General features: G+C 38.4%; 3 protein-coding genes across 4 annotated transcripts; 1 reads left to right on the top strand and 2 right to left on the bottom strand.

Annotated features, from left to right (window-relative positions):
• Positions 1-291: 291 nt before the first annotated feature.
• LOC103998649 (uncharacterized) lies at positions 292-4142 on the bottom strand. The gene is made up of 7 exons (XM_009420176.2): positions 4004-4142; positions 2956-3021; positions 2818-2867; positions 2681-2745; positions 870-961; positions 695-766; positions 292-551 (listed from the first exon to the last, which is right to left on the bottom strand). The coding sequence occupies exons 1-7, from the start codon at positions 4004-4006 to the stop codon at positions 513-515; spliced, it is 387 nt and encodes a 128-aa protein (XP_009418451.1). The 5' UTR covers positions 4007-4142; the 3' UTR covers positions 292-512.
• A 647-nt stretch (positions 4143-4789) lies between these two features.
• On the top strand, positions 4790-5581 carry LOC135594125 (transcription initiation factor TFIID subunit 7-like). The gene has a single exon (XM_065084541.1). The coding sequence runs from the start codon at positions 4790-4792 to the stop codon at positions 5579-5581; it is 792 nt and encodes a 263-aa protein (XP_064940613.1).
• A 3444-nt stretch (positions 5582-9025) lies between these two features.
• On the bottom strand, positions 9026-14822 carry LOC135593597 (two-pore potassium channel 3-like). Of its 2 annotated transcripts, XR_010479718.1 has the most exons (3): positions 13332-14822; positions 11752-12311; positions 9404-9542 (listed from the first exon to the last, which is right to left on the bottom strand). XR_010479718.1 is itself a non-coding variant. In XM_065083763.1 (2 exons), the coding sequence occupies exons 1-2, from the start codon at positions 14597-14599 to the stop codon at positions 9398-9400; spliced, it is 1413 nt and encodes a 470-aa protein (XP_064939835.1). In that variant the 5' UTR covers positions 14600-14820; the 3' UTR covers positions 9026-9397. The 2 variants fall into 2 exon arrangements, 1 of the variants encoding a protein (XP_064939835.1); XM_065083763.1 differs by lacking the exon at positions 11752-12311 and having other exon boundaries at positions 9026-9542; positions 13332-14820.
• Between the last annotated feature and the right edge of the window lie 1158 nt (positions 14823-15980).

The following is a 15980-nucleotide window of genomic DNA, read 5'->3' as shown; positions in this document are numbered from 1 at the left end:
TTAGTTTAATCCATGCATACATATTATTTTCGATTTGAATTAAACTGATATCATCAGATTGAAATAATAAGCTTTTAGTGTTAACATGGCATACGGTAACTTGTGCCCGTTGGAAATTTTCCACATAAAAAAGTAGATAATGTCAACTAATTCATTATTGTGACACCCATAGCATCATATAATAATATTCTTAGATATTCTATAAAGAAGGATTTGTTCCCTAAAAAATCCAAAACGTTATAATGTTTATGCCATTGTGTTCCAAGAGAATATATCTGACTATTCAACCAGTGAAATCAAAGCATACAACTTCCATACAAGCAATAAATTTCTAACATTTACACGAGACATATATTGTTAATCAGGGTTCGTTCACTAATTGTAATAGCACACATGAACGGAAGAAACCTCTGCAGATCGTTTTCAAACGGTTCACATATCATCAAGCAAAGAAAAGCATGCGATGAATTGCAACTCCAATAATACACACGTCTCCCTGAATAGACTGCTGGCTAATCATCATCTTCAAGAACACTTCGACGCCTCTGAATCTGGTGAACAAAGGCCAGAGACACATTATATTTACTTCTGAAGGTTTAACCATGGGACAAAGTAATGTATGACGTGCATGTGGATGTTATCTTCTTGGGCATTATCACATGGAAGTAAGACAGCTTAAGGACAAGCAACTTACAGTGACTTTCGTCTGTTTACTGGTTTGATTGTTGATCTGCTCCAGAAGTGAGATAAGCCTCTCTTCAGATACCTGAAACCAGGCAACCAAACATATCAATAATCGAGGTTCATAATGGGATCAAAATGTAAGAAGGAATTTGCCCGACAGCATTTGGACATATTTTAAATTAGACCTTTTCAGATAGCTGTCCCATTTGAGCAGCTCTAAGGAGAACATCCTCCACCCCCCTCGCTTTCTCAGGTTTCACCAAAGCAATACGAGCAACTATTAAGAAGACATATATGACCACATTGAGTAATGCTTTTTGAGAAGAACAAACATAATGGTTATATAATTTTGCACAAGAAGAATGCTTTGCAAAAATAAATAGGACTGCAAACTTCTACAGAACGCCCAACAAAATTCTACCAATAATGTAACACACAAACTCTGTAAAAGTGTCTATTCTTTCTAAATCTTTTTAAGGGTGAAGGTAACAAATTACTTGGTAAAATAGAAGCCTGAAAAGTTGTTCCCACAAGTGCATATAAACTGTATTGTATACCTCAACAACCAGTCTTTCACCAAAATAATATTACTAACAATAATAATTCAATAAAACAATGGTCTGAGAGATGTTCAATTTTTGTAGCAAAAAAAGGGTGAAAAGGGAACCATGAATCACTATAAAAGAATGGATGAGTATGCCTTCACAACTGTGATTTTCTTTTTAGTCAGCATTTCAAACACTGACAATTTTTGCCACATGAAAGTGAGTTAACAAAAAAACCCTATCTGATCACAGCAATTGTCTTGCTGTTTAAGCACCACAATCACAGCAAAATTCTCAAAAGTTTTTTTTAATACTTCTAAAGAGTTCAGGTGGAGGGAGAAATAACAAGGTTTACACATAGAGGAAAGTCCCATTTAAAAGACAAAATGAGCAAGAAGTCAATTAACAAGAACACAGAGCACTACAAAGTGACATGGTTACTACATGATGCAATTGCATAGCAAAATATTCCGTAAGCACATGCTTTTGCAAGTCTGCATGCTTCTTTCCTCTATTAAGTTGCTAATATTTCATAAACACAAAGATCAAAGCAACTACATACATATCCAGTTACAATATTTGTAACCTTTTGTAAACCATAACAGGTAGTTACATAAGCATACTTCATCAGGAAAGAAGACATTGTTCAGAGAAAGTTGTCAGGGCATCTATAATAAACTCTAAGGTGAAAGATAATAAAAAGAGCAAAACAGAGCCACTAAAATCCAATGGTGACTGTTTAAATTTTTACTAAATTATATATTAACCCCATGAATTCTGAGTTCAACTATACATCTATGTTATAATTAATATGCAAAATATATTAAATGAAAAAGCAAGGAACTAAAAGGTATCCACATCAAACACCATCTTAGGTCTAATTAAGGCAATATGTAAATGAGGTATCGTAAATGTATGAAGGTGTTCTCCTCTAGAAGGATAGAATTGATACATAATGTATATGGATTTAGCATGCCTCTAGAGGTATCTGTATAACATAGCACAAACTGAACCAAAGAGGTTAAACGGGGTCATCCCATATGATGGAACCTCATCAAATGGAAGAAAGAAAGATTCTACAATCTGTGAACTTGAGCAGAGAACTACCCACAATTAGAATCAAAGCAATGTTGCCAAAAAAAATCCCCCAAGCGAAAACAATTAACAACCTTAAAAAAGATGCCAGCAAACAAATTAATCTGGAAAAGAATTACTTAAATAAATACCTAAAAGTAGTAAACCACTACTTGTGAAGTTAAAATGTTAGTTTACTAATGGCTAATTTAACAGGTATACACCCTTTTGAACCATCAGCAAATTATGTAGAATATCAGAAGCATACTGAAGTGAAAAAAAAACAATAATAACAACTTGCAAGACATAGAACAGCATTAGCAATATTCAAAGGCAACTCCATTGGCATAAGAAAATTTTTTTAATAAAACACATACGCCTTTCTCTTGCTTGAGTTGATAGTATCTGACTAAGCATTAGTTGCCTACGTTCTTCAGCTTCCCTGTGTTTCAGTTTACAATAAGTTGTCAAGATTGGAAAGATACGAATCTAATGGTGTTCCTGACAAAAAAACCTTTTGGCCTCTTCTTGTCCATTTTTCTGCTCACCATTGTGCTGATTACCCTGATCAAGAGAAAGCATAAACCAAAAACTATCAGTTACAAAGATGGCATAATTTGAAAGTTCTTTGAACCATATGGAGATAACTTACTACACCATGTTTTGCCATCAACTCTTGCATTCTTCTTTGCCTAATTTCTTCCAGCTCCGGATCATCCTAAAGAAAGAATACATATCATATTGTTAATTATATAGCATAACAAATATACGTTTTCAAAGAATCTACTGTATAAGCTAAAGAAAACACATATCCTTGTTGAAATTGAGGTTAAGGCATGCATCTTTATCAGATAAAAGAAAACAAAGAGAAACCTTGAATACAGCAGAAAAATCAAAGAGTAACCATGACCCAAACAACAATAAACATCAAAGGGGATAGCTTAAAGAACAGAAAATTAGAAGAATATCAAAACATAACAAAAGCCATCATATCTTTTTCATTTGTCAGAATGACAAAGGGGCAGAGTACAAGGCTTTGGTGTTAGTACTCGTGAAATCCTTCGCTTCCTAAAGAACCAACAACTGGGATTAAGATGAAAAAAAAAGGGATCTGTAACCTTCTTGAGAAACGGGTATGACTAATTCGGATTTCAACCATCATTTTGTCTTTTTCATTTGTCAGAATGACAAAGGCGCAGAGTACAAGGCTTTGGTGTTAGTACTCGTGAAATCCTTCGCTTCCTAAAGAACCAACCACTAGGATTAAGATGAAAAAAAAAGGGATCTGTAACCTTCTTGAGAAACGGGTATGACTAATTCGGATTTCAACCATCATTTTGTCTTTTCCTCCAAATTTGAACCAAAATAAAGTTTCAGATGATACCCGTGACATGATCCCCACAATCCAGGTCACAAAAATAAGAAACTGACCAATCAAATGGAATCTTATTCAACTACACAAAGAGATCCGACACCACCACAATGTCTAGTCACCGTACTTTTACGCCGGGGGAAAATACGAGAACGAAAACATGAGGCTGAGCCTCAAAATTTACAAAGAACGAAGTAATATCACAGCATCGACAATCAAACCCCAAAAGAAAGACAGCGAAAAATAAATCAAAACAAAACCCTAACAAACGATCGACAAGAATGGAATTGATGAGAAGGAGAAAAGAGGGTTTTGCGATCATCCATACCATGTCGCAGAGATCTTGAGATCTAAATCACAGTAGCGCCCGACCTTTGGCTCGGTTCGCGACGCAATCGCCGCCGCAGAACGCTCTTCTTTTGGTGGTATGACGCTATGGCTCTCTTCTCCTTTTAGAGACCTTTTACGAAAGCTGATGGATCCCACGGTTGGGAGAATAGAATCCATATCCGATGTGTGCGATCGGGTCGGATTTGGGTCATCGATCCGTATCCGATATGTGAAAAGTTCATTTATCTCATAATATGAAAAATTCTTTGATTAATCCGCAATAGAAATGAACAAAATCACAAAACTAAAGATTATAAATAGTGTATATAAAGGATTTTGCACATCCATTTTGGAAATAGTATACCTACTCCTAATGAGTATATCTGTCCCTCTAAATGTTGAGACCCATGGATAACCCTCTTGTTTATTTCCATCCATAAAACATGGTTATTAATTTTAATTTGAATTAAAAAATAAAAATCGATCGTTTATATATATATATATATATATATATATATATATATATATATATATCTCAAATTTAATTAAGGATAGTAACGGAAAAGAAGAAATATTTATGCAAGATTTCGTATTTTATGTCGCACCCTCTTCTTTACCTGGCTTGTTATTGGGCAGCATCTCGGAGATGATCATCCACCGTTCGTTAGTCACTGTGGTCTTCCCATAAATATCGCCACGTTTCGGCTGCGTCCGTTAGGTTTTGGTCTCCTGTCGTCTCCTTCCGCACGCTCCTCCACGCGAAGAACTTCTCCAGCCGACTACCATGGCCGATGAAACCCTCGCCTACCCCGCCCCCGCCGCCGCTGACCGCGAAGTGGAGACGACCTATAAGGAAGCCTCCGCCTACGGCGTCGAGCAGGCGGCCGGTAAGGAGGCGGCCGCCAACGGCGAGCAGGAGGCGGCTGTTTATGACGAGATGGATACTGCCGCCGCCGCTGGCGACCGTGATGCGGCGGTCGAGCTCCTGCTCGACGAGATCCGGGCGCTGAAGAGCGAGCGGTCCAACCTCCAGCGAGAACGGTCGGACCTTCTCCGCGACCTCTCGGACGCCCGGGAGAAACTCGCCGGCGCCGAGTCAGACCTCAAGGCCGTAGCTGGCCAGGCCAGCCACCTCGAGGGCGAACTCCGCGTCACGCTTGACGACTTGTCCACCGCCAACCTTGCCGCCACGGAACACGAGGAAAGGGTGTGCCTTCTCGAGAGCAACATCAAGGATCTCGAAGCCACGTTCACGGCCAAGGTCAAGGAACTCGAGACCAAGGTCAAGGTTCTCGAGGAGGAACTGACGGTCGCCAAGCAGAAAGAAAGGGATGAGGCGGAGAAGTTTGCCGCTAAGGAAGAGGAGCTGAAGACGAAGATCGCTGAATTAACATCTAACTTGGAGGAGGAGGAGGAGGAGGATGAGGAGGAGGAGAAAAGCTTTGAGATTGATGGCAAGGAAGATGCTGGGGTACCTCCGATGCACTCTCGTGCCCTGGGGGCGGCGGCTGTGATTGGAGTCGTGGCCTTGGGGGCAGGGGCTGTAGTGTGTCTACACCTTGCAAAACGGAGATAAAACTGGAGCGCTCATGAACTATTTTGTGCTTAGATTTTTTGGCCTCTTTTTCGTTGTTTTATCTTAATCTCTATGTTGTTAGTTCTGGATACCTGTTACAGTAGCTTGGTTGGGCATCCTTGCAGGCAATTCTACTGTAGTTTTCAAAGCTTTCATGATTTGACTAGATTAGGCACTTAGGGCAGTGATTAGCAATGGTTTCACCAGAGTCTTAAAGTTCTTCCTGTTGGTGTCTAATGTGTTGTTCTGCTGAAAGTGTAGTCCAATTCTTGTGGAAAAACTGTTCGTGCTGATAGCTACACTTTTTAGTATATGAATCATTTTATGCTGAAGGTGTTTTAGTGAATGACTGGTTCTCTTCTAAACTTATTGTTTATAGTGTTATTATGTGTTACATGTTGCGTTAAATTGTTGGTGATGAAACTGTTATCATCAATGCTATTCGACTGGCGCCTCATGTTTGCTTTTTCTGCTGCTCTTGTATTGCATAAATTTATACTTTGATGATTATTATCAAATTTGTTTACGCAACATCTGGTTGATTATAATCAATAAAACCTTTTATATAACAATGATGATCATGAATTTTATGTTGTTTGCGTTATACAGAAGATGTAATCCAAATGCAATCATTTCACCTGCTCCTTAGTGCATCTCACCTGGCAAGACATTGTCTTGATCCAAGGGATAGTGCTTTAATGTGCTTGGCAATTCTCGCCACCTATTGTCTCAGATTCTTCTCATAAAAGATGTTTCTTGGTTTATCTGGCCGAGCAGCTCTGTGTTATATGGCTTATAGCATTAAATTAGTTGGTGATTGGTTTTTTGAGACTGTATTTAAAGAAAGCTACTATGTGGACTGTTTAGTTGTTCTCACGGTTAATCGTTTTTCAGGTGGTGTTCTTAGTTTTGATATTAACCATTAAGCTGGTATCAAATATGTCATGGTTTAGGATCTTCATTTTTCAGCTAGTTTATGGTGCCATTACCATATGATTTCAGTTCTGTGGTATTGTGCCATTGGCTTTAAACATCCTAAAACTGTTTATAATAATGTAAATTATGGTATTGAGAGCATTACGAGGTTCAAATCTTTGTTGAACCAATTGATGTTCATGAATTTTCTATATCATGTTTTCTTTCAGAACCTAGAGCTTAATGCTACTGTGAGTTGTCTCCTTTAATTTCATTTAATTTTTCTGTCATATTTTTCTTATGATATCTTTGATTACTTGATCTTGTACATGGGTTTTCTTTTTTTCATGACTGATTTGAACTTTAAAGAGGATTTCAATGGGATTCAATTGTTTTCAAAAGATTGTTTAGGAGGGGTTTGGTCGTCCATAAATAGACTATCTGCAAGTCATTATAAAGTAAGTAGCTCACTTGCAAGGGTTTGGTTGCCAGCAAGCAGGCCAGTTGCAGCACATATGCAAAACCCTTACATGCTGTTAGTTGAGTTGCTGTTTGAAATGCCCGCATACCATAGTTGTATGTTGGATTGCAAGTCAAAATTAGATTTGGATACCCTTTCTATCGACTATGCCCGTCCTCCACTTAAGGCCACATTTCTCTTCCGTCTTAGTTGCAACTGCAAATAGCAATTATACATGTGAGCATCCAAATAGCTGCCCTGGCAACTGTTAGTTGTAGCATTTGCTTTTGGCACAACTGGAAATGCAACTGCAGTTGTAGCATTTGCTTTTGCCTGTGACTGCTACTTGGAGATATTTCGAGTTGCAGGAAACCAAATGCCTCCTTAATGTATATTAATTACTTAAATATGAGCTTTCCTTAAACATAGAAATATAAATGCAATGGCTATTATTTTGTTATTCTCTTATCTGTTTGTATTCTACGACCATCATCAGTCTTTTACACCTTCTAGCAGCAAGCAGAAATCTTCAGTTGGTACACAAATTATGCAGAGAATATGCTTTCTGGTAAGTTCCAAGATATATTAACATATATCGTGTAAAGCTGACAATATCTTGTAGTGAAGCCTCATAACCTCGTCGTCTGCTGATAAGAAGTTGAGTGAATGTGCAGGTCGCTGCAGGGTGCTAGCATATAGCCAGTAAAGCGTCTACTTTTGCCAAGCAAGGAGAAGAATGCAGTAAACATCATTGACAGACTACCGAATCAGAAGCAGTCTAACACACATGGAATCGACAAAGTCACAGACTAGTTAGACTAGTCTAAGCAGCTGGGCTGGTTGCACTAGCATTCTCAAGCACACCTACCAATCATGACAACGTCCTGAAGACACTCATCGTGGGCTTCTTGGTGGAGAGGAATCTTTGCAATTATTGGGCTTGTGTTATTTATCAATCTATCGTAGATTTCTAATACATGTACCTGATGAAGGTATATATGGTTTGCAGGGTGATGATCTGTGAATCTGCTATATTAACTTGAGAGCTCTTGACGACCGTTATCGGACAGCATGGCTGTTTCCACTGTGTTCTCAAGCGCAGCTATCGGCCAAGGTGACATCTTAGTGAATACTACTTGTTGCTGACTTCTTTGGCGGGGCATCGAGAATGTAGTTATTATGTTGATGTGCCAGGTCTTAGAAATATTTGCAATTATTGGGGTGTAAATTTCTAATGCATGTACCTGATGAAGGTATATATATGGTTGTGGAGCACATTACTTGGTGTATGGTAGACACTTGGTAGTTGTTTTGTTTACATGAAAGAGAGTTATGGACTGATGGTGGACATGTAGTGACAGGTATCGACGTCGAAAACCACGGCATGATTGCCTCCTTTCAGGATGGAGAGGTTGTGGCTGGCATGGGTTTGTGAGATGTGTACTTGTGCGGTTGTGGTGGAACTTCTGAGATGTGTTTCCACAGTTGTCGAATGAATGATGAGCATGCGTGCCATCGTGGGTCTAATTTCAAGATTTTATTTCTCTTTCTATAGAATGGGATTCGCATGTAATAACAATCGTTATTAGGATTCTGTAATACAAAACTACCACCAAGTCTATTGACTATAGATAAAAGTGATTATTTTTTGTGACTCGAATTTTGGAAAATAGTTCAAAGTCATAGATTTGCATGATATTACAGATTATTTTCTATAATTAATTATATTTAATATTTATATTTTTAAAATTATATTGATATTTTTATATTTATAAAAGTAAAATATTTAATTTTTTTTTTCACGTCAGTAATAAACTAAAGTAAAAAAGTTGTTATATGTTGTGTGATAAATAAAATTAAATGTTTAATTTTCATAAGTATATAGGAATATTAATATAATTTTAAAAAATATAAAGATCAAAATGTTAAGGATAATTAATATATAACAAAAAAACATTTATAAGTGGATTCACATAAATTCACATGACTTTTAAATCTAATGAGCTCCCATGTTCATATCCTCCTCGAACATTTTAGCCATCAAGCAAATGAGAATAGACAAACAGAGAAGCATTAAATGTCTACTACTTGTAACTTCTAATCCAATTTAAAGAATGATCACAATACATGGATGAAAAATACATGGATTGTGTATACGAGTATAACAGAACCTAAAAGGAACGAGCAATCAATTGCTGGTTGCAGAGTCTTAAAGACAATGTGCATGTTTAAGCTGCTGCCCTGATTACCCTATCCGGTGGCATAATAGTAGTAGTAATACGAGATACACACGAACTGCAATCCATACTTCTCTCCCACCTAAAGCTGAATCCGCTTGCATCTTTGGAATCCCATGGATCAAATTCTGAAATTGTTTTCCTTGCAGCTGTCAACCCAGCAAATTTGTATCTATAACAACTGACTTCAATTGGATGAATATGTCAGTGATGACTCATGAGATCCGAAAGCGTGATCTTTCCACATTTTCCAGTGTCTAGTTTATCAAACTGATTGCATATCAGCATGATATCCGTCTCTGTTACCTTCTCCATCTCCTTGAGCTTGTAAATTACAAACTCTGATTTACTGCAGAAAGTAATGAATAGATTAATCCAATGATTGAAGAAATCAATGCTAGAATAACCCAGTGATTGACAAAATCATTGCTAGAGTTAACAAGCAAATAGAATAAATGCCAATGCTTGACAGTTCCTTGCTGTTATTTCTTAACAGCGGATAGGAGAACTTTAGGGCTCTTGCTCTCTGGTTGTATGAGCTTTAATCTGTAGTATATATTTGTACATCTCAACTAGCATTTTATGTTCTCAACTAAGTCCTCTTGCCTATACTCAGGCAAAGAAACACCAGCTTAAAAGAGGTGAAGGTTAGGTTGTTCAATGCAGCCATCTAACTTGAGTTGAGATCATGAGTCTCCTTAAGCAGTCATTCTCAGTTGTCATAAATGGGATATAGGCTAATCATAATTCTCCTTGTGTGGCTCTAAAATCTTTTTTTTTTTCATCTTAAAGAAAAAAGATGCTAAGAAATAAAAGTAATACATCCATCAAATCTTTATAAGACAATCTTAGACAGTCAACTTTAGATATAAGCTAATCGAGGTGTTACAATCTCTCCTATTTAAGGGCTTGATAAAACCTGCATAGCACAAAACGAAATCCTATTATGGTGCATACAAGACAATTCAATGGTGGCTTCACGTCATGATGTGCCTTTTAGCATCGTCTACGGATAGTCCTTTCCTATTCGATCCTCTCACCATACCCCAATACTAGGTCGATTTTGATACCAATTGTCTCAACTCAATCTGATGGGATAACTAACTTGTTAACCTCGTTCAACCTAAACCATTGGTTCAAAACACTTAGGCTAAAATTAACAATATTACATCCATGATATCCTTATAAGTTGATCTTAGTTTTAATCCGCTTTTGATATGTGACTAAATTGGACCGTTACATGTTGATGAATACTTAAAAATCCATTAACCTTAGATATGAACCTGATTAAGGCCATTCAAGTCACAACAAAAAATATTCATCAATCCTAGTATTTCTTAAATGAAGAATCAAGCAGTATAAACAGAAGCATACCAAGAAAATTTCATCAAAGATCAAACTCAAAGGGATTTTTGAACTTTTTTGCTACAGCAGGAGTCCATGTGCTTTAATCGAGAATGAGACATTTTTTATGACCTAACATATTCTACAATTTCAGAGATCAACCTATTCAATGCAACTATATTTTACAAGGCATTTCAGAGATCAACCTTTTCCATAATACTTTCAGTCACTAGCTTCCATAACGTATGGTTTATGGTGTCTTTTAGGGACATTTGCATTAAGAACAAACATCTCCATTGCTTCATTGATGCTGAATTGTTACGTAGGTATTATAACATTCAGTAGGCTAGAAAAGCAAATGAACACGACAAGAAGTCTAAGACTCTTCCAGTCTCCAATATCCTTGATAGTGTATTTTAAAAAGAAAATCACATGGTATTTGAGAAAGTTACCAAACTTGGACAGATTACAGGATTAATGATGGAGGCTGATGAAATACATCATCAGATTGTGATGTTTTGGTAGAATATGTCATTTGCAAATTAAATTTGCTCAAAACAAAGAAACAACAACACACTTACTGAAATGAAAATTTCACACATATAAGCAGCTTATAGCAAGCTGCAAGTGAGAAAACATGATTTAATGTGGCCATGCAAGTTTTGCAATGTAATACTTAGTTCATAATATACTGGTTTACTAATGAAGAACTGATTTCCTGTAAAATGTCACCAAAGCTGAAAATAACAGTAAAAATAAATCTTAAGAATGCATAAAATAGGAGGAAAGTAAATCGAAGTTATAGTCAGGACAGATGTGATACTAAACAGATGTTATTGCAAGACACAAATGGAGTCGCCAGATTGGCACAATAAATTGCTTCCTTCCTAGAAGTAGTTCTCATGTCAACCAAAGAAACAAAGAAATTAAAGAAGATGAATTTATCAATGGCTTGAAAGAATCATAAAGGGAAATGCCAAATACATCAGTCCATATTCCAGTGGAGCCTCACAGGTCAAATGAAAAGTCCAACCAACTTCAACAACCATAATTAGCAGCTACACACGTATAAAAAAGGTCCTACCCAGGAACACAAAGGAAGCATACCAAATATCACAGAAAAAAAAAAACAATCAAATGGTATTATAAGCCTCAAATTGTTTTAATGAAGCAGGAAGAATCCAGCAAACATCCAATTAAGTATCAAATGATACCAGGTGTCTTGTACTGAGATGCAAACGGGAATATACTCTAATACATCTTCAACTTTCATAGGCAGCAGATAATCATCCTTCGCAAAGTTTATAGTCAAACAACCTAGAATATTTTCCATGGCCTCCAGAATCAGCATCATTGTAATATGGTCCAGAACCTCATACAGAAGGTACAATTACATTCTTGAGCCAGTTGAATTCAGTAATCAACGATCATTTATTTGAAGTTTGAACATCAAACCAGCAGGATACCTCAGAATATGAGGGTGAATTTCAACCATCTAACCAGAAGGCTGATAGAAAATACAAACAGCAGTAATTGTCTCTTCCCAGTTACACTTAGGTCAACCATCAGATGTCCAGGGCCTCCTTTCATCCAAGCTATGGAAGAGAATGATCCCTTGTAGCCAGTATCAATATATCAAAACACTAGCTCAGAATTTGATGTAGCTCATTCATATTAAAGGTGGTAACCAATTTCTCCAGGCCAATCCAAAACCTCCTTCAAACCATACCCAGTTGATATCTTTTGATAGTAGCTCCAACTAAACATTCCTTTTCTGTGTCACAATAATGGCATCAAAAACTCGTCAAGGGCAATTTATAAAAAGATGATTTCCTTCACCAATGTCATCAAGTTGATATCAAACTTCAGAAGGGCATCTGTAAAGTGACAATCTCCCTTCTCATAAACCAATACCTAGATACTTGTCTCTTTTTCATGATTCTCCATAGCTATCTAAGCAAAAAGAAATACCCATATCCTTTTTTTTTCTCTTTTTTATAGCAAAATACTTAATCCTTGCAATTTTTCTCCACCAAGAGGATGCATTTCCAAAAATTCTTGCTCTTTGTTTCCCAAGATAATCTAAAACTAAAATCAATCATCACCTCATGTTGCACTATTTTCCTTCATTAATGTTCTTTTCTCATATCTTCTTTAGAATCTCAGGGAGAATATGTTTATAACATATAATATATAATGCTCAACCCAGTTAAATGTTCAAATACACAGCCAGGAAAAAAATTAACCTGCAAGGAAAAAATTTGTTCTTTTCTCCTTCATTTATTTAATAAGTTTAACTAATGATTTACAGAGAAAAGTTGTTTGCAGATGAGAGTATACCTCCTTCAAAGGCTGTGCTTTTTTCCAACTAATTCCTTGATCCTGAATATTTGTGATCCAAAACTTCCACAGACAAAAACAAATTAATCTAAGACAGACATGGTTGGGATTTTTTGTTAATGGAGATGGAGATTCAGACAGCAAATCGCTATTTTCAAATGCAGTTCATCTTAAACTTAATCAGTTACTTTGCTCCATGTCTATGTTCCTCTGTAGCAGTATGATACCAGTAAGTGGCACCATTACGAGTCTGCATCTTATACCAACTGATCTAGTCTTCAATTCATCCAAATTGATCAACCAAATAATAAAACGTCAAAAATTTCATGATGTTGGTTCAAACATTTGAAAGTTGTGGTAGGCTAATTGATCCAAGGAGGCTAGACCATGATGCATGACTAGACTACTGCAAGGTACAAGAAGGAAGAATTCTTAGGAGAGCAGAGTAACTCACGTGACAAAGCCATTGTTGTCGATATCAGCTGCAAGGAACTCCGAGACAGTCATGTCCCTGGAGAGCACCCATTTTGCTATCTTCCTATGCCTCTTATCGATCCTCGCCTCAGCAAGGTAGAGGAAAGCACGCGCAACGGCTAGCGTGGAGACAAGGAGCCACAGCGACGCAAACAGCCTACCCGGCATCGTCTTGAACGCCCGATCCCCGTAGCCGACCGTGGTGACCGACATCACAGAGAGGTAGAAGGAGTCGAGCCATCCGAGACGCTCGACGAAGCGGAGCACGCCGGTGCCAAGGCCGATGCAGAGAAGGACGACACCGAGGGCAAGAGCGACCTTCATCCGAATCCGCATCCGCCCCTTCTTGACGTCGATGATATAGTTCCGGGCGATTTCGTGCCGGTGGTGGTGGTGGTGGTGGTGGTCCTGCTGCTGCTGCTGCTTGTGCTTCTTCTTGTCGTCTACCTTCTCCGGCTTGGTGACGGCGGAGAGGAGGAGGGACTCCTGAAGGTCGAGCACGTAGGACACCATTCCGGAGAGGAGGATATCAACGAATCCGAAGCCGATGATGACGAAGGTAATGGAGAAGATTTTGGCGGAGGCGGTGGTGGGGGTGATGTCGCCGTAGCCAATGGTGCACATGGTAACGATGCAGAAGTAGAGAGCGTCGACGACTGGGTGAGTCTCAGCGGCGGTGAAGTGGTGTCGGTTAAAGGTGTAGACGGCGACACCGAAGGCGAGGTAGACGACGAGGAGGAGGAAGGCCTGGGCGATGATGGAGGGCCGGCCGGGAGAGTCGACCCGGGAGGGGCCGACCTCGTTGATGGCGGACATGGCCGGCGCGGTGCGGGAGCGATGGAGATTGGTCTTCCATCGCGCGGCAGAGGGGTCGCTCAGCCAGGCATCGGCGGCGGCGGAGGAGAGCGGATTGGGGCCAGGGCTGCCGGGGATAGGGATGGCGTTGGGGGATGCGGGAGGGGAAGAGGGGGGTAGGGCAGCGGCGGCGGCGTCGTCGTGGTGAAGGTCGGCGGGGGAGGGGAAGCCGAAGATGAGGCGGTCCTTGAGGGACGAGGAGGCGGCGGCGCTAGGGGAGGAGATGGGGAGGGAGATCTCGCCGTCCTCGGGGAGAGGGCAGAGGGCGAAGGAGGAGGAGGACGTGGGAGTGGAAGGAGGAAGGGAGGGTTTCCTTCGGTGGGAGGGGAGAGATGGGGAAGATGCCGCCGACGGGGAAGTGGTTTTTATGGGGAGCAATGGCTCTCTCTCCATGGGTTGGGGGGAGGGGAAGGGAAGAGTAAAGGTTCGAAGGAGGAAGCCACCGATGCTATATGACCATGTCGTCGGTTGGGTTGGTTGCGAAGTGGGTTGTCGAAGGAGGAAGATAGTCTGAATTGAAGCACCGACTTCCAAATAAAAAGAACCGGAGAAAACTAAATGATTCGTGTTGGGAGGCGAGAGAAAGGCGGTGACGGAAGAGAGAGAGAGAGAGAAGAGAGTTGCGGAATCGCAGGGTGACAGGTGGGTTGCGAAGAGTCGTATATGCAGGGCGATAAGACACTGATGGGATGTTTGAGTTAGCCCCAATTGCGATCGCAGGTTACGAATTTTGAAATATACATATTTAATATTATTAAAATTTTAATGTTATAATAATTAATTTTTCAAAATTAATATAAATTATTTTGGATTTTTTTTGCCCAATAAGCGTCCAATATTAGTTTTTAGCATGGATTTTGTTTTCACTTGGATGAAAATAATATATTTTAGCTTAGGTGACTTGATCATAGATGCTATCCAAAAATCTTAATTTTGATAATTAATTATTATAAAAGTATTTAAAAATAAAATTATTAATCATCTTATAATTATTTCATTATTATATTTTTATTTTAAACAAATATAAAAATTAATTATTAATTTATTGAATAGCATATGTGACTAAAGTTATTTTTGTCTAAATAGAAAAAAAAAAAAACCATGAGGGGCGTTATCCGATAAAAAATCAATAGCGGAGATTTTTTCAAGTAAAATACCTAATTATTTTTCTTCATTTTTTATAATATCATAACAGAAGAATATCTTGTTACAAATAGGAATAAATAAACTTTTTCCAATTTAGAGCAAAAATATATTCCATGATTCTATATATCATTAAATTTCAAAAAATAAATTTTCTAATTGAACTTTACATACAGAACCTGAGAGCATATGTTGAGGATTAAACATTTTCTTTAAAAAATTGAAAATGAGGGACTCCTTAACTATTTAAGTTACTAATGACAATCTTAAATTTAGTTGAATGGGGTTGGAATGGGTCATGGATGATGATTGTTCCTTGTGAGAGTGACCTATAACTTGAATGTGAGGATAAAATTGACATGTTGTTTGTTTGCAGGGATGTTTGATCTTTAATTAGGACATCATTGTAGAATTTTTAACCAAATTTAACATCTGCTATTGACATCTTGGTGCTAATTATTGTCATAAAGAACAGCATTTTAGTAGGTGGAGAACACAATGACTGTAGCAGAACTCAATGTGATGGCTCTAAAGGTTGACTGTGTCAAATTGGCTTTTAGAAAACAGTTGGTCTTCTAGACTCACTTTGATGAATAGTTAGCAGAAATTGTTGGGGTTTTGACTTGGAATC

Source organism: Musa acuminata, chromosome BXJ1-9 (assembly GCF_036884655.1).
Source record: "Musa acuminata AAA Group cultivar baxijiao chromosome BXJ1-9, Cavendish_Baxijiao_AAA, whole genome shotgun sequence".
Taxonomy (NCBI): domain Eukaryota; kingdom Viridiplantae; phylum Streptophyta; class Magnoliopsida; order Zingiberales; family Musaceae; genus Musa; species Musa acuminata.
Note: the sequence above shows the minus strand (reverse complement) of the source record. Positions and strands in the feature narration are given on the sequence as shown.